The following is a 22,900-nucleotide window of genomic DNA, read 5'->3' on the forward strand; positions in this document are numbered from 1 at the left end:
TTTTCTTTATAAACTATATTTAAATTTTGGATTTTCTCTATCAGTTAAATCTGCAAATTCAGAATTTTCAAATAATTTCAAATCTTCTTCACTCATACTCATCAAATTTTCATCCTTCTTTTTATTTAAATACTTATAATAGAAAAAAGTTGCAACTATAATTAATAATGACAAAAGATTACAAACAACAATAACAATCTTACCAGCAGTATAAGGAGGTGTAGTAAAAGTTTGTGGACCAATTAAATTACCAATACAATATCCAATGAAATATATAGCAGTTGTTGAAATTTTCTTAGTATGACCTGCTGTATTTGATGCAAAACATGATAATGCACACATCATTGATAATGGATAAACATATTGTAAATAATAACCAGCTAATCTTGCATTATTATTATTTTCCACAAATGCTAAAAGACATGATGAAAATAATGATATGATTCCTGCCATAATGGAGACTATAGTTCTTGGTAATTTATAAGCCAACATGGAAAGTCCAATACATCCAACAAATTCAACACCACCACATGGCATATTCATTAAAAGACTATCAAAGGCATTATAACCAAAATCTTCTGATAATAAAATACTACCAAAATTTGATAATGAACCATTTGGTATATTACTTGATAATGCATACCAAAAATATAACCAAGTTAAAGGATCTTTTAAAGTTTCAATGAATTGATGTTTTTTAAAATGTTTATTACCAAAACCTTGTTGATTACTTCTAATAATTTCAACAAGCATTAATTTTTCATCTTGTTTTAAAAACCATGCTTTTGATGGAGTATCAGGTATATGTAAAATAAAAGCAATTGATAAAACTATAGTCATCAAACCAGTAACAATAAATAACAATTTCCAAGCTTCAAATGAGAATGAATCTGCATGGATTGAACATCCATATGCAATAGCACCACCCATAATTATACCAATACCATTACATGAAAACCAAAAACAAGTTCTTTGAAATTGTATTTCTTTAGGGTACCATTGACTTGTTAATATAATCATTGCAGGAGAAATTGAACTTTCAAAAACACCTAAAAGAAATCTTAAACTTATAAACCCAGCATAATTTGGTACAGCATGTAAACACAAGATAACCCCCCATATAAATATGAAAGTTGCAGTTGTTTTAGCTAATGGGAATCTTTGTAATAATACATTTGCAGGAAATTCAAAAACAAGATAACCCATATAAAATGCAGTACCAGTCCAAGAATATTGATCACCTTTCATTCCTAAATCAGTTTTTAAACCCATAACTGCAGCATAAGAATTTGTAGTTTTATCCATGAATTGACAAGCATATAAAAATCCAATCAATGGTAAGATATAAAGATCAATTTTTCTAATTAATTTTTTAGTAGTTTTAGAATCTAGTTCTATACCAAGATCTTTAGATTCAAGGGCAATTCCCATTGCTTCATCTGCATCTTTTAGCTCTAAATTTGCAGTTGGTGATTTATAACTTGTAATTATTTCACCTTCACTATAATCTTGTTCTTTTGAATTGATTGTTTCAGCTTTCTTCTCGGACATTTTGTGATACTGGTATAAACTAGTATATCAGATAAAGACATAGACGTAGATCTAATGGATCAATCAGTCTTTATATACTCATATGATATCTCATATCTCAAAAAACACCAAGACGTTTGTAAAACCAAAAGTTAACAACGTCTCCGTGTTTCCTTGGTTGTTGATTGTAATATTGGAGATAACAGATCAAGAAAAGATACGAGACATATTGGTTGTTCATTGCGCTTACTGTTTTAGGAAAGCGCGCGAGCTGCTTATCAGTCAATTATCATAGAAAGGGTCAAAAAGATACGTACAAATATAATTATTTAATTAATTGACACAAGTTATTTCTACTTAATCATAGTTTAATTAATTTGTCTTTTTAAATAACCGTATATTAATCAATCCAAATTTGATGAGGTAGGTACCATTATTTTTCAATAAAGATCTCAATTTATCAATTTCAAACACCAGAAGTTAAATTTCTCTTAGCAATAACTTCAATATCTTCTAAAAGATAACAATCTTTTAATTTTATGGACTGATGTGATTTCTTATAATCAATTAATGAATCCCCATTGTATCTTTCTGGAATATTTCTTAATTTTGATGCTTTTGGGAAACATTCTTTAACTAATTTATGAAGTTTACCAATCTTCATAGTTCTTGAATGTAAATCAATATTAAATAAATCATTTCTTGGACCTAATGATTGTTCAATAACTAAATAATCTAACTTCCTTGCCTTTTGTTTTGCAGTTAATTGACATTCATGATCAAATATATATTCATTTTGATTTATGTTTGGATTTGAATCAATGAAAGGGAAACCAATTTTTGTATGTTCTATAGCCATTAAATCATGTACCTTTGAAAGTCTTTCATCAGTCTCAATAAGTTCCTTCATAGTAATATTACCAGATTCATAACTAGGATCTTTTAGTTTTAATTCATGAACATTTTTTCTTATAGATAGCATATTTCTGTTTAAAAGATAAAGTAAAACAAATTCTGTATTTGGATGTCTGAAAGTTTTATAATCATTATCTAATAATTGGAAAATCAGTTTATTATTAGAAACAATCAATTGAGATGCTTTTTCAATGGCATCACCACTTTCCAGTATCAATTTACTAAAACCTTCATTTTCTGTTGAGCCAAGTATAGCTGAGCCAAATATATAACATATTGATATTGCAACTTGACGTGAAAATTCCTTATAAATTTCAAAAGTTAGTTATAATCCAATTAATTTCATATGTTATAATCATGGTATCAATTTACAATTAAATATTCAACATTTTCATAACTAAAAGTATCTTTATCAGATGAGATATTTAAAAATGAACAAATAATCATTGGATCTATTTCAAAAGTTGATAAATAAGTTGGACCTTGATTAATTGATAATTTTGTTATTGCTGATGTATTTTTAGATTTTGTTGTAACTATTGATTCATCATCTGAATCTAATGATAATAATGATTTCAAAATAGGTGATTTATCAACTAACAGTTTGTACCTTGATGATAGAACCATCTTGAGCTTTGTATTATCTCATTGAATCATTCATACTGGACTGAGATCATATGTAATTTTGTAATTTTTTTTGCTGATATGGTTATTTAAATTTTTTATTGAATTGCCACAAACACAACTTTAAACTTCCGCCAACAAACAAAATCACATTATATTGATCTGTGTACATTGTCGTATAAACTATGTATGCTACAATGTTTCTGATGAGCCTCTCATACTACGTGGATTTGTAGCTAGATTAACCGCCATGTATTACTACAAAATACCATTACATACTATATAAGTAATAAACTACTCAATTTACAACCAAAGGACAAAGAAACAATGGTTTATTGATTATACAACTAAAAGACTGTCTTTATTCATAACTTATGTTTCAACTGTTTTCTTTGCAATTCTTCATATTTTTTAGCCTTAATTAATCCAATTCTCCAAGGTTTTAAATCATAATCACATTCATCTTCGAAAAGTAATCCAAATATAACCATTTGAATACTATGACTACTATTTAATTCACCTCCTTTAAAGAATTTATACTTAACAACACCTGGGAATTCAATTTGATGTTGTAATTGAGAACTTAAAGGTATATCTTGTTGAGAAGAATTAGAATAATCTGGAAATTGAATAAATAATGATTCTTTACCATTTGTTATAATCCCATTTGTTAAATTAAGACTTAAACATTCACAAAATAAAGTTTTAATAGTTTTATCAACTTTTTCATTTGGAATTTTCCATTTTAATGAATGTTCAAATTTATCTAAAGTTCCAGTTTCGACAATTTTAATAATAATTTTTGGTTTATCAGGTAATCCAAAAACAATATGTGGTCTAGTTTTATAAATTGAATAGCCATCAACATAATAATCATCTGTTATAACTTTATTAAAAGATAATTCAGTTTTTTGATCAGCCAATCTTAATAAAATTTCTTGAATTGGTATAATTGTAGCTCTGGCAAATAATTGAGATTTAATATAAATATCATCACCTTGTTCAATCCCATTTGTTGTATTTAATAAATTGAATAACTTTTTATAAAAATGAAATTTATTAACATGAGTTAATGGATAGTTATCATGTTCAGCTCTTAATTTAATACCAATTTTATTTTCAAAATTCTCATATAATTGATCTATGTCATAAATATCTAAAGCTTCTGAATTATAAACAACTGTGAAACTTTTAAGTCTATCTTCTAATGAAAGATAAATATTATTTCTATCAAATTTAATTCTCTTTATATGTTTATGATGTTTCCTATTAATTATAGGCATCTTGATGAAGAACTTATACATTTCAAAATTATAAAAATTATAAGCTTTATTACCTGGTATCATAAGTTCTGGATGAGAATTTGCAAAATTCCACATGAATCTTTTTGGAATAATTTTCTTTAAGTATTTATATTTAGCAAATCCACTAAGCAAGAGATTAATTTGAGCAAATGATTCATCATCGATTAATTTAGTTGTAATGAAAAAATTTTGGAAAATTGAATCTATATGGAAATTTTGAATATTATCTTGACTTTTATCAATTAAATTTGAATTAAATTTCTTATGAATTTGACACTTGACAATATCTGATACTGGATTACTAGTATCCACTGTATGAGATAAGACTGGAACTTTCACATCCAATCTAAATCTAATTAATTTATCATTATTATCAATTGTACTCATTTTTTTGGTAAATATTATATACTTTTTTTTCTGGATTTGATGAAACTAAAACTGAAAGAATAAAAGCATTATGGGAGATATTTATATTCAAAACCAAAGAGCCATTTAAAGTCTCACTTAAACGCTCTCTTTTCACTTGAGTTAATATATTGAGTGAAAATATTGAGCATTAATTTGAGAGAAAAACACGACTTCACCCGGGAACTTCTCTGAAAAACAGAAAATACCACCTAAATAATCCATACATAATCACAATGCATACGACCCCATAGTTTATTATCATTCCATTTTGTTGTTGAATTGCAAGTTAGTTAAAGATAAAATTATAGTGCAATTATGTTATGTATGCTAAATAAAATTCGCGACTAATTGATACGTACAAAATCGGCCAAAGCTGGAATGTTCACCTCTTCATAACCATCATCAATTGAGAACCTTCCTAAGGTCAATTGTATCTGCTAAAGCACTTCCCTCCTTAGTTCTTCTTATATCAAAATGGGTTTCCCCTTGTTTGATCTCCCGGATGAGTTGATCGTGCAGGTTCTGTGTCAGTTAAGCCCATGGGACATAAATCGTGTCTTTGATATCCCAGAAATGGCACAAAGGTTCAAGAAATTTGTGAGGTTGGTCACTCAAGCTGATCCAATAATCTTTAGTAATATCCCAGTGGAATCACAGCTAAGATTTGATCCTAAAAAAGATGATGAATTACCAACAGGTGGTCTTTTAAGGTTATTTGAAGTTGTGGATTTCCATCCATTTATTAAGAAAATTTCTAAAAAAATTGATGATGATGTTCCCAAAATGCTTGTTGTTCATGATGATCCATATCTTAGAATACTTGCTGCTGATTTTGATCAAAACGATGATGCTATATCAAATCATGCTTTTGAAAAACTGGTTGAAAATCATTCAAAACAAAATCCAAGATTATTTAAACAATTATTCTTCACCACTGTTTTGAGATTAGATGAAGTTAATCTTGAACTTGATCCATCATCTTTATATTTCCCTAATTTACATCATGCTTTATTTGACTCATGTACAAGTGCAGATGAATCAAGAAAATTTTATTTCCCAAAATTAGTTACACTTGATTATAATGGGATTGGTTATAAATCATTTTCAAAATCTTTAAATTTTAATAGTTTAACTGAAATTTTCCTATCAAATATTGATGACAAAGTTCATTTTGCAAATATTACATTCCCAAATTTAACAAGTTTAACCGTTTTAAATAAAAATTCAAGATCAATACATCATTCGGCATATATTAAAAATTGCAAATTCCCAGAATTGAAATTTTTTGAAGTTGATACATCTGGTGTCATCGTAATCGATAGATCAGAATTCCCAGGTTTACATACAATAAGATTTAAAACTCTTCTTGAAATAATATTGCTAGAATTTGAACTACCAGAGTTACAATATATTGAATTAGAATCTAAAACCTTTTTAGTGCAAAATGTGCAAAATTTTCCTAAATTAAAACATTTATACTTGGATGTTGAGAATTTTGAAGCTCCTCAAAATAAAGAGTTCTTCCAATCAGTGTCTAGTATATGGGTAAATAACCATTTTTTGAAATTTTTAAAATTTTTAGGTGATACAAATCATATCAGATATTTTGGTGCTAGAGTATATGAGAAAGATATACCTTTGATTCCTGAAATGGATGAATTGAATGTCAAGACAGCAGAATTAATACTTATGGGTGAAGAACTCAACAAAATTCCTAAACTGAATACCCCAAAACTTAAATTTTTAAAAGTTACTACATTTGCTTTGGAAAAATTGGACAATTTGGAAATTGATTATCCAAATATAGAAGATCTTACTCTTATATGTAATGATACAAAACTTGGATCTGAAAATTTTAATCATCCAAATTTGAAAAGTTTGAAATTGGATATAACAACTCAACCATTAGATTTTAATGGAAGTTTTGATAATTTAGAGACAATATTCATTCATAGAGATAATAAGGCCAAAAACTTACAACACATTGAGGAACCAGTTACAATTAATCTTAAAGCTCCAAATTTACTTTCATTAGTTTTTGATTATCTTGAAATTGATACTTTAACTTTATTAGATTTCCCCAAACTTCAAAAATTAACAGTTTCATCAATGAAAAATTTAATTGCACCAAATTTAATCTCATTAATTGATCTTGAAATAATTGGTTCAGATATGGAATTATTAAAATTAAGAGCCCCAAATCTTGAAACTTTTGATCCTTTCAATACAATGGTTCATACATTAGAAATGGATACTGGATTCGGTTTATCATCAGAGTTGAAAAGAGAAAAATTTGGTTCAGATTATAAACCAGAACTTGAAGATATTATAGATTATGCTCCTTGGTATATTGATTCTCATCTTGAAAAAATTATAGAAGATCTTCCATATTATGAAAAATATAGTGAAATTCAACCTGAATTATTTGAATTTGAAGGAAAAATTCGACAAATTGATCTTCAATCAGAATCATTGAATAATGATGAGCGTGACATCGTATGGTAGGAATGTTATAATGAATATAGACAATAGTTTAAAAGATGGGTTTTCATATAAAATCGTAGCTTTAATTTTTTATCCACCGGATTAAGGCGCCCTTTATTCAAGTATATGAAAAAAAAAACGCGTAAAATTTTTCGTGTAGCTTTTGTACCGGCTTTGTACTACAAGTTAATTCCAACAAAAGAACAATTGAAAACTTCAGTGAAATTGAAAATACTAAAAAGGTTTCTTATGAAGGAACTACACACATAAATATGGATAATATGGATCAATCCCCCTTTTCAATATTTCCAAATGAAGTGCTGGCAATTCTCTTGAAAAATTTAAGTCCCATGGATATCAACAACTTGCTGGCCATAGATCCAATAGCTAAAAAACTACATCAATTCATTGTATTATTCAAAGACACAGAAATGACAAAATTTTTCAATAATGTTCCATCAGAATTATGCTATGAGATCGGGGAGAAAACCGATTTGCTTGAAGATATCAAAATTCCAAGAATTGGTTTAGTTCAATTGTTTGAAATAACGAACCTGAATAAATTCAGAGAGGATGTTTCTTTTCGTGAAATGAACGAAAAAACTACCAAAATTCTCGTGTTAGTGAAAGATTATGTTCAAGATCAGTACTTCAATTCTTTCGAACTTGGACACCCAGATTATTACGCTTTATTTTCTTTAATGTCAGATCAAAGGTCGATAGGATCAAGATTCTTTAATCAAGTGTGTGTGATTCATCTCAAGTCATTTATGTTGCATCGACTGGTACTGGATCCCTCATCATTTCATATGCCCAATATTCAAAAACTTGAAATTGATAATTGTTTCACTGCAAATTCAAAAGTGAAGTTTGATTTCAAGTTTCTGCAAAATTTACTAATTAGTGGAAAATATAGTTCAATATCAGAGTCAATAGACTTCCAAAATATTAAAACTTTAGAATTTGTTGAAGTCGGAGATATAAGTTTGACAAAATTAGCGTTCAACAATTTAGAGAGTCTACGTATAAATAGTATTTATGATCCAGATCCAGATCCCGATGTGTCAGATGAACCAGAACCAGTTATTAAGATCAGCTGGTGTATGTTTCCTAAGTTACGTTATGTTGACTTTGATGTTCAGGGGGAAATAGATATCAATAGATTGGTCTCCTCAAATTTATCATCCATGATTATAAAGACATATCGATTATTTTTCAGAGACTCAAAGATGAAGAAAGTCCAATATATTGAACTCACATCCAACAGGTTTCCTATATTCAAGAACGTTGAGGCTGAAAGCTTGAAACATATATATATTAATGTTGATGAGATCAGTGAAACTTCGACAGATTACGAATTTTTTAAACAATCACCAAGTTTATGGGTAGACAGACATCCAATTCACTTCTTATCAAATCTTGGAACTTTCGATAATTTTGAATATTTTGGAGCTAAATTAAAATATGAAGATCGTTCAAGTCTAGTGGGTATGAAAGCTTCAAATTTTCGAACTGCAGAATTGACTCTTCCTGGGTGGCATTTCAAGTTCATTCCAAAATTAAATGCCCCATTTTTAAAGAGTTTGAAGGTTAATATCAATACTTTGAAAACTTTGGATAATATGAGATTCGATTACCCAAATCTAGAAGATCTTAGCTTGAATTTTTTCAATTCTCATGTGCGTATCAATGGTTGGGTTTACCCAAACTTGAAAAACTTACAAATTGATCTAACCAATAAACCAATGGATTTTATTGGATTCCTTCCAAATTTGGAAACATTTTGTGTTACGAGACATCCAAACCTTGAAGAAATGGAAGATTTTGACCCGCACATATCTATTAATCTCACAGCTCCTGAATTAGTGACATATGTTTTAAATGAAGTCCAAATCGATTCATTAAATCTAATGAATTTTCCAAAATTAAGAACGATTTCTGCCAAAAGTGCAACAAATATAATTGGTGGTGATCTTAATTCGTTACAAAAGCTAGATGTATTAGACTCTGAAGTTCAACTACTCAAATTAAGGGCGCCAAATTTGGAGTGTATCAATGCATCGCATACATCATTTAAATCTTATCAACTTGATTCTGGATTGAATTTGCCACTTGAGACAAAAAGGGGAAGATTTGGACTTGCTTATAATCCTAATTTACCAAAAGTTAAGGACAATGTTGATCCATATATGAAAACACATTTAGACAAAATTTGTGGAAGTGTTCTATTGATGGAAGATTATATTGATAATCATTCTGAGTACAAAACTTATGCATTTAACGGAACATTAAGAAAACAACACCCTAATACATCTATTCGGCCTATTATCTTACTTGATGATTAATTCCTTACTTGATGATAAATTCTATTAATTCCTCCGTTTAATCTTGAAAGATCATTAAATTGAATGTTTTAGTTCAGTGCACATTGAACAATAATTGATTGTAGTTTAGGGTCTCAGGCCGTTACGACCTCTATATTTCAACTATGAGTTCAGATAACGTATCTTGACATGATTCTCAGATCAGAAAGTTAATACTTGACCGTTATTTGGCTATTAATCTACACAGATAATTATATTAAATATACTATTGCAATATACAAAACCCCAAATGGGATAAACATCGGATTAACGCGCTCTCGCACCTTACAAAGAAAAATGAATTTTGAAGTTCTTCGTTCTTCAACAAAGTCAAAGTTTAAACCATTGATACTCACTGAAAATAGAGTCATACGTCCATCAAATAATGAGCTCGCCTTTCTCCTGTCTTCCAAATGAAGTTTTAGTTCTCATCTTAAGAAGATTGAGTCCTGCTGATATCAACAACTTATTCGCCATCGGTTCAATAGCTCAAAGACTTAAGCAATTTATCAGACTGATTAAGGATTCTTCACAAACAAGGTATTTCCACAATGTTCCATCAGAATTAGACTATAAAATCAGTGGGAATATTGCCATCCCAAGTATTGGATTACTTCAGCTGTTTGAAATATCAGATATATGTCTTTTCATGGATAAGATGACACATGTTCAAAATGAAGTTTCTAAAGTTGTTGTTTTTTTAAATCAAGATTTTGCAATTGATATCTTTGGTAATGGTGATTATGACTCAGAATATAGAGCTCAAAAAATGTATGCCAGGGTTCTTAGAGAGTATGCTTGCAGAGGACCTAAACTTTTTGACCAATTGTGTTTTAGTGCTTTTGAATTTTTCGAAGAGATTGGTCTTGTGTTTGATCCTGCAACATTTCATATACCAAAAGTGAAAAAACTCATCTTATCTGATTGTGAAAATATAAATGATTCAGTTATGTTTGATTGCAAAGAATTGGAACATTTAGATATAAGCGGACCTGGTTTCAATTCATTTTCAAAATCCCTTAATTTTGAATTCTTGAAGGCATTAGAACTTTCAGATGTTGGAGATATAAACCTTCATAGAGTACTTTTCAAGCATTTGGAGCATTTTACTATCAAGAATAGACCTCGTCCTTATAGTTCTAGTCCTTCAAATTCAGTTGTTAAGATCTCATGGTGTATTTTCCCTAAAATGAGACATATAGTGTTTGAAGCATCAAATAAATTGGAGATTGATAAGTTGGCTACATTGAATCTTTTAACAATGAAGATTAATTCTGATGAACAATTAGTTTTCAAAAATACAAAGTTACCAAAAGTTGAATATATTGAACTTACATCTAAGAAATTCCCAATTATTGAAAATGTCGATAGTCAAAGTTTAAAGCATGTTTATCTAGATATTAATGACGCTGGTAGCTCATCAGCTGATCATGGATTTTTTAAACAATCACCAAGTTTATGGGTTAATAAGTATCCAATTGAATTCTTGCAAAATATTGGTTCAAATGCTAGTTTTGAATATTTTGGTACTGTATTGAGAGAAGAAGATAAAGCAAAATTAGGCGCTATGAGTCCTTTAAATGCTAAATGTATTGAATTAAAGCTTATTGGGGATCAATTTGAATCAATTCCTAAATTGAAAGCACCTTTACTTAAAAGTTTAAAAGTCAATTGTTCTGCGTTGAAAACTCTAGATAATATGAAGATTGATTATCCAAATTTAGAAGAATTGAGTTTGAAATGTTCAGGTATTCCTTTAAATATCATTGGATGGATTCATCCAAACTTGAAAAGATTACAAATTGATGCCACTAATCAACCGTTACAATTCATTGGATCTCTTGAAAACTTGGAGGCTTTCACTGTTACAAGAGATTGGGAATCATTGAGATCGGATCCAGATGAGATAAGAGTTTCAATTGATATCTCAGCCCCTAAATTGATCACATACGTCATGGATCGTGTGAAACTAAGATTTTTGAATGTATTAAATTTCCCAAATTTACAATTACTTTCAATTGATAAAGTTGATAATTTAATAGGTGGTGATCTTAAATCTTTGATAAGATTAGATTTGATAGGATCAAATATGAATTTATTGAAATTAAGAGCTCCAAACTTGGAAGTTCTTGAGTTATTCAATACTAGAATCAAGACCCGGAAACTTGATTCAGGACTTGGTTTATCACCACAAGCTAAAAGAGAAAGATTTGGTTCTGATTATAATCCTGAATTGGAGAAAATTGAAACATTCCCAAATTTATATACTGAAACATATTTGGACAAAATCAGTGAAAATATTCCATTGAAAGAGGATGAAGGTGATGGTAGTCATTTTGAAACTTATGTTTCAAATGGTAAATTTAAAAAAAGGGATTTTTCCAATCCAAGTTACTCTGATGATGAAAATTTGATGTGAATTGTGTTGTACTTTTGTAATTATTTATAGTATTTTTTCCTTTCTGTTATGATGATTCCCATAATTATGTTTTAGTTTATATAAGATCTTTTCTATTTCATTGACCTGTAAAGTGGTTGTTTAATAGAATCAAATCATTGAAGCTCTTTATGATTTGTTAACTACAATCTTTATTAAAGACAAGAGGATCACAATGTATATTCAAACAATCAATAGATCTAAACTAATTGTATTAAAATGACTTTGTGAATCTAAGGTGTATAATTGACTTGATGAATCATAATATTTAATATATTTCAAGTATATATAAATATAAATAACCAATGAATCAATAAAGTCATTATAATGAATATATTCAGTCAAAAAAAACTATAGTAGAGCATCATAATTAATGAAGAAAGAGAACTATAAGTTATATTCAAAGTTTCTTATTTCAAATAAATTGTATAAAGGTAGAAGATGAATATCTTTGTTGTATAAAAGTTGTGTTATTAGCCGCTGATAATCAAAAATGAGTTTCACAAAACCAAAAAATTGAAAAATATTAAAATTGAATAATTAATAAATTCTTTTATGGCTAATCAATCTCAATATTTTGTACTATAGATGTTAAAAGAAGCATCCACGTATCCACTGTAATTGTTATTCGAAGAATCAAAATCTAATTCACCAACGAAAGAATTTGAACAAATTACTTTATTAATTCAAATCAGTAATTGAATATAGTTTTGAACGAAAACTTATACAAACTGATTATATGATTAACAAGAAAATGATTTGATATTGAATAATTAGATTTATAAAGTTCTAAATATCTATATACAAAATCATTCATTCTTTTATATTGGTTAGTTGTAGTCAATTTTATAGCGCTGCTCATACCTACAATTAAAAAACTCTTGATTTATTTCAAAAATCACAAGATTGTTAAGCATCTATTGAGATTAGTTATATATTGTTAGATTCACCAATCATCAAAGTAGATCGAATCAATCCAATATAAATTAAATTTCATTCAATTAAAGATCAATTGACAGTCTTTGAATTGAATCAATATGTATGCTGAATTAACACTGATGGTACTCGAACGTACCCAACCAAATTCATCATTGATAGCGGAGCGAATATCAGTACTGCACAATAATTTGCCAATAAACATAAGCAAAACAGACATTCAACCTGGTTTTAATTTACCAATTTATTCATTGAACAATATTGAAAGTTGGAAGGCTAAAGATATGGTTGCTCCATCTATATTTTATTTGTAGCTTACTAAGCTTAGGTGCGCGAATTATATGAATTTATACCAAACGAATTCTATTGTTTATTATTTTATTTGATGAAATGAGCTTTGCTCCAAGGTGGTTTAATGAGTTGATATATTAACTTAAAATCCAAGATGACAAATATACTGGAAAGTTTCCCCTTTGAGATCAATGTCTTATTTCTTGAACATTACTTGGTCGAAACAGATGATATATTGAATTATTTACAAGTTGTCCCTTCAATGAATTCTCATTTCAAAGCTAATTTTAAAGTGGTTAGTGATCAAATCAATCATAGCAAATATAATAAGTTATCAGAAGGCTGTTTGATATCATATGACTCTATGCAGGAATTACTCAAGGATTTGAGAGAACCTCAAAGGTTTAAGGGTATTGTCTTAATGGAATATCTTAAATCTGAGCATTTTCAACAATTTGATCCTGATTCTTATTCGTATGATATTTTTGAAACGGTTCATGAACAAACGAAATTCAGATACACATTTTATGGATCCTTTGAAGACACGCAGCCAGAAATTCCTAATATTATAATGATTCGTTTTTTCCATTTTGAGTTAAAACATAAAATATCTCATATTAGTTTTCCTGATGTCGAATTTTTACCTTCATTCGGTCACTTCCCAAATACAAAAATTGAACTAAATTTCTTAAAGTTGAAGAAAATTGAGTATCATGCGTATAAAAAACACATCAAGACATTCAGTCTTAATATTGAGTATTGTACATCATTGGAAAATCTAATTCTTATGGGTATCCATGATAAATTCACATTCCCTGAATCATTTGTCTTTCCTAAGAGCCTAAGACTTATTTTATATGGGTCAACCGCTTTGGATTTAGAATCACCATGGTTCTTTAAATCACAATGGGTTCAAAATTTAGAATACTTATCTCTTGAAGATTCAAGATATGAGCATCCAAGACCAATTTTAATGGTTGATTTGAATTTCCCCAAATTGAAAACGTTACAATTGAGCTGTAAACCAACCGATGTTATTATATTCCAAAACTTCACAGCAGACTCATTAGAGATCTTTTCCATTTATTCACCAAGTACTAATGTAATTATTAACGGCTTCAAGGCACAGAATATTAAAAACTTCACAATCTCAGCAAGATCATGTATCATTGACAATTTTGAAGAAATCACAAATCTAGAATTAGATTTTGAAATTGATGTTAAAAATTTACCAGAATTCAATACTAATGAAGAAAAAGTGAATTTCCAAAACAAGAGTTGGTCTTTCCTAAGGAGGGCTAAGAGTGGAACGATTACAAGGTATCAACATGTTTTAAGAGGGTTAGAAATGGTTAATCTAGAAAAATTAGAACTGTTGAAAATCAAGTATTTGTCTAAAGATCACTTGGACCTGAATAAAATTGCACAATTTCCCTCGTTAACAAGACTTTACATAGACGCAGATTATGCCGAATATGAAATTGATGGAATTATTGCTCCCATAAGATTCAACGCTCCACATCTCAAGTTCTTATACCTTGGATGCCAACTATATTTCAACAACTTTTATCAATACATTGATGGAAACTTCCCTGAACTTGTTGAATTGATTGTATGTTATAAAAGTGGTGGATTAAGTTATTTTGGATCTGATCCTTTAACGATTGATACAGGGATTTTTAAGAATCTTGAAACTTTAAAGTTTTCAATGTATGCACGTTCAATAAAGCTATCGAATTGTGGATTTCCTAAATTGAAAACATTGGATTTAGTTAATAACAGTGAGTCCATTAAGAAACTCAAGTTTAAAAAAGTTAATGCGCCAAAGTTGAAAGAATTATCTATTGAAAATTATAATATTTCAACAATTGGACCATTTACAAATAGAATTTATTCAAAATTAAAATCAATCAAAATTAAAAATTGTCAAATATCTGCAGGATTAGAAATTATTCCTTTTAGGATTTTGAAAAATGTTGATGTCAAACTTTTATACAAAAATAACTCATAGTTGGTTTTTTATGGTCATTGTCAGTTGGATCTGGGACAGTAATTACCCAAGTAACAACCTCTTTTATGAATTCAGTATATGTATAGCTTATGATACTATTCTCTTATTTTATCCTGCTGACGTAGCTGTCAAACTATTGTCATTTAAACTACATGGCATCATCGGATTAACGCGCCCGCTCTTGTAAAAGGAGAATGTTTTATCGTTTCTTTAAAGTTACTATATTAGGAAGTCTAGAAATACTAACAATTTAAGTTTAACTTCTGATCAACAAGAAATCCAAGTTATATAATTTCATCAAAGGATTCTTTGGGATGCTATGGCTCAAGTATATGGAAATTAGGTCAGATAATCCATGTCTTATGGCTCATGACTTCTGAGTGATAAAAAAGGCTTGTGCAATTGAAGAGCAACTGAAAAACTTATCATCATCCAAACAGAAAGAGAGCTTAATCCACTATGGTGAGAAAAGGGAAAGGAAGAGGAAGAGGAAGAGGAACATCTAGCAATCCTAGAGGTGGAAACGGAAGTTCAAGAGGAAATAGAAGGTTTATAAGAACACCTAAGGCATCTAGTACCAATAAGTCTACTGTTGATGGGCAGGCTCTTTTCTCGTGTCTTCCAGATGAAGTATTGGTCCAAATTCTAAAAAGATTGAGTCCTGCTGATATCAACAACTTATTTTCCATCAAAATTATATCCCAGGAACTTCAGCGATTTGTTAGATTGGTTAAGGATTCTCCAGAAACAAGGTATTTCCATAATGTCCCATCAGAATTATACTATCAAATCAGTGGAAATGTTGCTATTCCAAACATTGGTATGCTGCAATTGTATGAAATTTCCGATACAACTGTCTTCTTGGAAAAGATTAAACAAGTTAAAGGTCAAGTTTCTAAAGTTGTTGTTATTGTTTTTGATTCTTATGATATTTATCTTGCCCAAAATGGTGATAACGATGCAAGGTATAGAATTCAAGTAACGTATGTCAGGGTTGTTAAAGAGCTTGGACTCTTTGATCAGTTATGCATTAGTGAAATAGATTTCTTTGATGCAATGGAAATTACATTTGATCCTGCAACATTTCATATACCAGATGTTAAAAAGCTGACTTTTTGGGATTGTGCAATTGAAAATGAATTAGTTACGTTTGATTGTAAAGAGCTGGAACATTTAAAGATAGATGGTTTTGATATTAATTCACATACAGGATATATACACTCGAAATCATTTCACTTTGAATTTTTGAAAACACTAAAACTTTTAGATGCTGGGGATATAAGTCTTCATAATATTTCTTTCAAGCAGTTGGAACATATGACTATTAGTAATGATGGTCAATCTAATAGTCTTTTAATGCTTACTATCGAGATTTCAGACTGTAACTTCCCTAAATTGAGACACTTGATTTTGCAGTCATCAGATAACGTGGAGATTAATAGGTTGAGAGTTTTTAATCTTTTAACAATGAAAATTCATTCAGATAGAAAAATAAGTTTATTGAACACAAAGTTACCAAAAGTTGAATATATTGAACTCAGTTCTTCAAAGTTTAATCCAATTTTTCAAAATGTCGTTACTGAAAAATTGAAGCATCTTTATCTTGATACTTATAGAGCTCCTGCAAAAAATGGGTATAATTTTTACATCCAATCACCAAGCTTATGGATCAATCTATCAGCATATAATATTTTGGAAAAACTTGGTTCAGATGCAAATTTTGAATATTTGGGTATTTCTTTAAAACCTGTACAAGCAGAAAAATTGAAAAATATGAGTCCTTTAAAAGTTAAGTCTATGGAATTGAAGCTTATTTGGAGATTTGAATCAATTCCTAAGTTGAATGTTCCTTCACTCAAAAGTTTAAAAATTAGTTATTCTAGATTGAAAAGTTTAGATGATTTAAAAATTAATTATCCAAATTTAGAAGAGTTAATCTTGGGAAGTTCAGATAAATCTACAGATATCATTAAATTTGATCATCCAAACTTGAAAAGATTACAAATTAATGTCACAAAAAAACCAATGGAACTCATTGGATCTTTTGAAAATTTAGAATCCTTCACTGTGACTGGTGACAATCTAAATCGTAATAAAATGGAAGTTGATATTGATATTTCAGCTCCTAAATTGATAACATATGCTTTGGATAATATAAGAATTAAATTCTTGGATGTATCAGATTTCCCAAATTTACAAGTACTTTCAATTCACAAAATTGATAATAATCTGGTGTCTGGTGATCTTAAATCATTGCTAAAATTGAAAATAACTCAATCAAATATGGATTCACTTAAATTAAGAGCCCCAAACTTGAGAATATCTGAGCTTTCCAATACTATGATTAAGATACAAGAACTTGACTCTGGATTTGGATTTGGATTATCATCACAAGCTAAAAGAGAATTATTTGGTTCTGATTATAATCCTGAATTGGAAAAAATTGAAGATTTCCCCGATCTATATACTACAACATATTTAGATAAAATTAGTGGAAGTATTCCATTGAAAGAGGTCGATGAAGATGAAGACGGATGTCTATATGAAAACTATGTTTCCGATGGTAAATTTAAAAGAGCCAAGATTTGAATCTAAGCTACTTTAATAATGCAGTATATTAGTATAATAATTCATGAATATATAATATATTAACAAGGTTGTTGATGTTGAAGGACAAATTTCGGGTCAATCCAAATAATGTCATGTCTGGTTTGATCAGAACTACAATAAAAAAAACGAAAATAAACGAAAAGGCTTGTAAATAACTCTTAATTAATTTGTAAATAACTTGAACACCTGAGCTAATATCTATTCACAACCTAAAAAAGATCTCTTGGGATCATTGGAATTTCAATTGGGTTTAGATTTTTATTTCTGGGGTGTCACAGCTCTATTGTACATGAACATCCGTATCAAGTTCAACATGTTTGACATATTCATGGGATTCTAATGTAGATACATGGTCTTCCGGTAAATCAACCTGTAATCCTTTGACTATGGTGAATTCATGTTTGACTATACCACCAAGATTAGAGACTTCTTGCTTGACCACCATCAAACTGTATAAAGTTAGTCTTTGCTTCATATGACACATAGACAATCAGATCATCTAGACAAAGATCTAGACAATAAACTGATAATCGAAATCACAATCATACTCACTCTACTGGAGCAGAGTTTTCATCTAAAATGACCTTTGTCTGTTAGTAACATTCTCCAATTATTACACTTTTCCAAAGATCATCAAAAGCCTTTCATATCAGGGCCCCAGTAATGCACACTGATCCGTTTATAAAACTCAGAAAAAATGTGCACAAAAGCCAGAGATCAGAGAACAGACTAATCTCGATTATCTTCCCCTTTTAATGCCTGTAATATACGATACCCACGGTGTAAGATTGCATTCTGGTACAGTTTCTAATAAATCTGAATGACTTGATCAAAGAATTGAAAAACAAATTCAAATGGATCTCTAGATCTTCTTATAGTATTTGAAGTTTGGATTTCATTGCGCAAATAATATAGCCATTGGCCAAACAAAATACATATTCGCGTTGTACTTTTTGAGGTACACTAGGATTATAATATATGACGTAATGGCAGCGTAAATTAATTAATATTTCATTAATATTGATAATTTAATGATTATAATTGTAATTTATAATATTGCAGTGTAATTCATGACGATAGATTTAATATGTGATATATATTTCGGGGTCAATCCAAACAATGTGCCTGGTTTAAATCAGAACTACAATATAAAAACGAAAATAAAGGCTTGTAAATATCTCTTAATTAATTTCTAAATAACTTTTAAACTTGCGCTAAGATCTATTCACAACTTAAAAAAGATATTTTGGGATCATTTGGCCGATCAATTGATTTCAATTTTCAATTTTCTGGGGTGTCATATCTCTATAGTGTATCAGCTTGCTCTTCAACTTCAACTTGTTTGACATATTCATAGGATTCTAAAGCAGAAATATTGTCTTCTGGTAAAAAGATAGTGAACCCTTTCATCAGAGTGTATACTTGTTTAATTTTCCCATCAAGTTCCATGGCTATTCTTTTTTCACTGTATAAAGTCAGTCTTTGTTTCATCTGACACGTATACAATCTGACAATCAAATCATGATCCCAAATTCCAATCATACTCACACATCAGGACGAGCATCTTCATTTAAAATGACCTTAGTTTGTTAGTAACATTTTCCAAAAAAATAATCAAAAAACCATTCAGGAATATACAAGCCAGAGAAAAGACCAGTCTCCTCTTCCCCTTCAATGCCTGTAATTTATGAAACTCACGGTATACGATGGCATTTTGGTATAGTTTCTAAATAATCGAAAAACTTTGATCAAAAACAAATTCAAAAGAACCTTTTGATCTTTTTTTATAAGATTAAATTTTTTATATTGTTGATCAAAAATGCGCAAATAATACCCATTGGCCATTTGAGGTACTCATGATTATGACGTAATGACAGTATTAATTGATTTTATTAATTAAATGTAATTTATATGTTAATTGGATATTGATAGATTGATATTTTTTAATGTTATTCATATATAGTATATTATAAATATTATTGACGATATTCGATAATTATATATATATAAATATTAAATATTTAAAATTTCATTAATCATGTCAGTGTCATAAATTTTATTTTAGCTTTAAATTTTAGCATTACATAAATTTCAAATTTATTTTTTTTTTCTCTAATTTTCGATATATAAGTACATATAATAGAATATCCAAGATCAGAGATCACTATAATAATAAAACTATTCAGATATTCAATACTCAAGTCAAAATATTCAATAAATTAACTTTATACTTATCATCTTACATAAGCACTTACATAATCACAATACATAAACTACGAAGATGATTAAATACCACAATTTAAAGTATTCTTTAGTCAATAACTCAGCATATAATACGTAGCTTGAAAGTATACCATGAATCCCATAGATCTAATGTTTGAATCTTGGTCGATGCTGGTGAGTTCGTTGTTGTTCCTTTTACGGTATTTTCGGTGGTGTTTTAGTGGCTGGCTGGTATCACCGAAACGGTTGGAAATGGTTTAAATGTTGATAAATAGTTCAAACTGCAAGTAAAATTCACAGGAAAAAGCAGGATATGAATAAATAGTAGTCTATTAGCTAGTGAAATATCTTCTAATTCACAAAAAACCCAGCAATCACTGTTTTTCTCCCTGTTAAAATCATATTTTCTCAAAATGCTGGCTCACCACCAAATCCGATATGCATATAACCTGCATAATTTTAACAGATCCACCGATAAACTTTTAAATTTCCTCAAAGATGAATGGCAGGTTGCATTACTGAAAACATCAATGATCATTGGAACCAGGCAAGTGAAATGGTGGAATCATCCCAAGGAGTAAGTGAATCTTCGGTGTGGATCTTCGTAATGGGATCGGGATCAATGACCATTACTCCTTTGAAAGTTTTTATCTTAATGGTTATAGCAACTTCCAGCTTAGATCTTAGTTTATACATTAATCATTGAATTTCTTTAATTTTGAATTTGAATTTGAACTTCTTTCTTTCTTCCTTTTACACAATCTATATTAAACACTCATTCAACTTCTAACTTTGATACACTCATTTATACAATCATATAACCAACTACAATTCATTCTTTATTCATATTAGTTACAATTATCAAGTTTATTTTAAATCAATTATTCATACATTATTTCAGTTTTATCTTTACAACATGGATTTCTATAAACCAACTATGCTTTTCAGACAAAATGCTATAAAAAAATCTAAATCAAATCCAGAATTTTATACACATAATAATAATAAATCAACAGAAAGTTGGTTATTAAAAGAACAAAAATCATCAACCAGTATCTTAGATAAAGCATGTTCAATGAATAGAGTTAAAATTGCATCAAATTATTGGAAAATCCCAGATGATTCAAATTATTTAACTTCAATTGCTATAAATGATTCTAACCAGGAACAAATTGCTATATCAAGTGGTTCTTCTGATTCAAATTTATTTATTTATGATTTAAATAATGAATCTATTTCTTTAACTCATCAACAAACCATTACTTTACCAAATATCTTAAATATGAAATGGTTAGATTATGCCATGGAGGAAAGTACTTTAATCACAGGTCATAAACAAGGTGTTATTCATATGGTTTCAATTCCTGAAGCAAATTCAAATGAAAGTGCCAAAATTTTGAAAAGATTTAATCATAAAAAACATTTCAATAATTCTAAAACTTTGAGAGATCCATCAATAAGAACAATTAACATGCCAAATTGGGATTCAAAAAATTCATCAAATTTATTAATTTCTCAATGTAATGAAAATATTTTCCTTTGGGATTTAAATCATAGATCAGATTTACCAATTTTAAAAAATCAACATTTAGGTATCAAAAATTTTGATTCATCACCTTCATCAAATGGTATTATTGGACTTGCTGGAGATTTTGGTATTGCTATAAATGATTTAAGAGCTCCAATTAATGAAGTTTCAATGTTTACCCCAAAGATCTCTAAAGATACTAAGAACTATGGATTCGCAAATAATATTAAATGGGCTCCATATGATTCAAATATCCTTGCAGCTTCACATATTGATGGTATTGTTAGATTATGGGATATTAGAGCTCAAGAATCATTTGGTTCATTACAAGGTCATAATGATTTAATAACTTCAATTGAATGGTCAGAAGAAAGTTCAAGTGATTTATATACTGGAGCAAGAGATGGGAATATAATTCATTGGGATTTAAATTTTAATGAAGATTTAAACAATTGTTGTTTAAATGAAGGTTTAGATTCAATAAATTATTATGATAATCAATTCTTAACAGATGAATTTGAAATTTATCATCATTTAAGTAAAAGACAATGTGGTACTTTAATTCCAGCTGCTAAAAATTCTATAACAAATTTAACAAGTTCATCAAATTATATTTTATCAATTGATGGTTCATCTTATTTGGGATTACATAAAAAAAGAGGTTTAGATTCATTTGAAGTTGAAGAAGGTACATCAGATATGATTATTGATAATATGTTGAAAGAATTTCCTCAAACTGAAACAGTTTCTGATTCAGGTAGTATTATGACAAATTCTGATGGTGAATCAGAATCAGAATCAAATTCAATATTTGAACAAACTTTGATGCAAGATTCTTCAGTTCCATCAACAACAAATAATTCACCAATTCATAATAAAACTAAAAGTATAACAAGTTTATTAAATAATAGTGAAAATAGTATTGATACATTAGTTAATGAAGAAATTTTCAATGAATCACCAAAAAGAATTGTTTCAGGTTCAACTATAAATGAAGATGATTTAGAAGATCAATTTGATTTTACTTATAATGAAGTATTACCATTAAATCAAAAACAAAGAAATGCATCTTCACAACAATATTATCATTATGTTTGATTAATTTGTATAATATTTAATGAATTTATGAAACCTTATTTTTTTCTAGTATACAAATGTAATTCATATAACATACTTCATTAATATTACAATTTTAATATACAAAATTTATTTAAGCTATAAAATAAACATAGAAAA

At 28.8% G+C, this 22,900-nt stretch overlaps 9 protein-coding genes across 9 annotated transcripts; 6 read left to right on the forward strand and 3 right to left on the reverse strand.

Moving 5' to 3' along the window:
• Positions 1 to 6: 6 nt before the first annotated feature.
• On the reverse strand, positions 7 to 1,551 carry BN7_318 (uncharacterized protein; the record flags this gene model as incomplete). Its single annotated transcript, XM_011279042.1, has 1 exon — positions 7 to 1,551. The coding sequence occupies one exon, from the start codon at positions 1,549 to 1,551 to the stop codon at positions 7 to 9; it is 1,545 nt and encodes a 514-aa protein (XP_011277344.1).
• Positions 1,552 to 1,996: 445 nt separating this feature from the next.
• BN7_319 (uncharacterized protein) lies at positions 1,997 to 3,072 on the reverse strand (the record flags this gene model as incomplete). The annotated part of the gene is made up of 2 exons (XM_011279043.1): positions 1,997 to 2,749; positions 2,818 to 3,072. The coding sequence occupies 2 exons, from the start codon at positions 3,070 to 3,072 to the stop codon at positions 1,997 to 1,999; spliced, it is 1,008 nt and encodes a 335-aa protein (XP_011277345.1).
• A 362-nt stretch (positions 3,073 to 3,434) lies between these two features.
• BN7_320 (uncharacterized protein) lies at positions 3,435 to 4,760 on the reverse strand (the record flags this gene model as incomplete). Its single annotated transcript, XM_011279044.1, has 1 exon — positions 3,435 to 4,760. The coding sequence occupies one exon, from the start codon at positions 4,758 to 4,760 to the stop codon at positions 3,435 to 3,437; it is 1,326 nt and encodes a 441-aa protein (XP_011277346.1).
• A 495-nt stretch (positions 4,761 to 5,255) lies between these two features.
• On the forward strand, positions 5,256 to 7,286 carry BN7_321 (uncharacterized protein; the record flags this gene model as incomplete). The annotated part of the gene is made up of 1 exon (XM_011279045.1): positions 5,256 to 7,286. The coding sequence occupies one exon, from the start codon at positions 5,256 to 5,258 to the stop codon at positions 7,284 to 7,286; it is 2,031 nt and encodes a 676-aa protein (XP_011277347.1).
• A 251-nt stretch (positions 7,287 to 7,537) lies between these two features.
• Positions 7,538 to 9,610, forward strand: BN7_322 (Internalin-I; the record flags this gene model as incomplete). Its single annotated transcript, XM_011279046.1, has 1 exon — positions 7,538 to 9,610. The coding sequence occupies one exon, from the start codon at positions 7,538 to 7,540 to the stop codon at positions 9,608 to 9,610; it is 2,073 nt and encodes a 690-aa protein (XP_011277348.1).
• Positions 9,611 to 10,013: 403 nt separating this feature from the next.
• BN7_323 (F-box protein) lies at positions 10,014 to 12,047 on the forward strand (the record flags this gene model as incomplete). The annotated part of the gene is made up of 1 exon (XM_011279047.1): positions 10,014 to 12,047. One exon carries the CDS (start codon positions 10,014 to 10,016, stop codon positions 12,045 to 12,047), a length of 2,034 nt encoding a protein of 677 aa, XP_011277349.1.
• A 1,399-nt stretch (positions 12,048 to 13,446) lies between these two features.
• On the forward strand, positions 13,447 to 15,303 carry BN7_324 (uncharacterized protein; the record flags this gene model as incomplete). The annotated part of the gene is made up of 1 exon (XM_011279048.1): positions 13,447 to 15,303. The coding sequence occupies one exon, from the start codon at positions 13,447 to 13,449 to the stop codon at positions 15,301 to 15,303; it is 1,857 nt and encodes a 618-aa protein (XP_011277350.1).
• Positions 15,304 to 15,762: 459 nt separating this feature from the next.
• Positions 15,763 to 17,892, forward strand: BN7_325 (F-box protein; the record flags this gene model as incomplete). Its single annotated transcript, XM_011279049.1, has 1 exon — positions 15,763 to 17,892. One exon carries the CDS (start codon positions 15,763 to 15,765, stop codon positions 17,890 to 17,892), a length of 2,130 nt encoding a protein of 709 aa, XP_011277351.1.
• A 3,160-nt stretch (positions 17,893 to 21,052) lies between these two features.
• On the forward strand, positions 21,053 to 22,762 carry DSE1 (Dse1p; the record flags this gene model as incomplete). Its single annotated transcript, XM_011279050.1, has 1 exon — positions 21,053 to 22,762. One exon carries the CDS (start codon positions 21,053 to 21,055, stop codon positions 22,760 to 22,762), a length of 1,710 nt encoding a protein of 569 aa, XP_011277352.1.
• Between the last annotated feature and the right edge of the window lie 138 nt (positions 22,763 to 22,900).

Source organism: Wickerhamomyces ciferrii, contig 00006, assembly GCF_000313485.1.
Source record: "Wickerhamomyces ciferrii WGS project CAIF00000000 data, strain NRRL Y-1031 F-60-10, contig 00006, whole genome shotgun sequence".
In the NCBI taxonomy this organism is placed as follows: Eukaryota; Fungi; Ascomycota; class Saccharomycetes; order Phaffomycetales; family Wickerhamomycetaceae; genus Hansenula; species Hansenula ciferrii.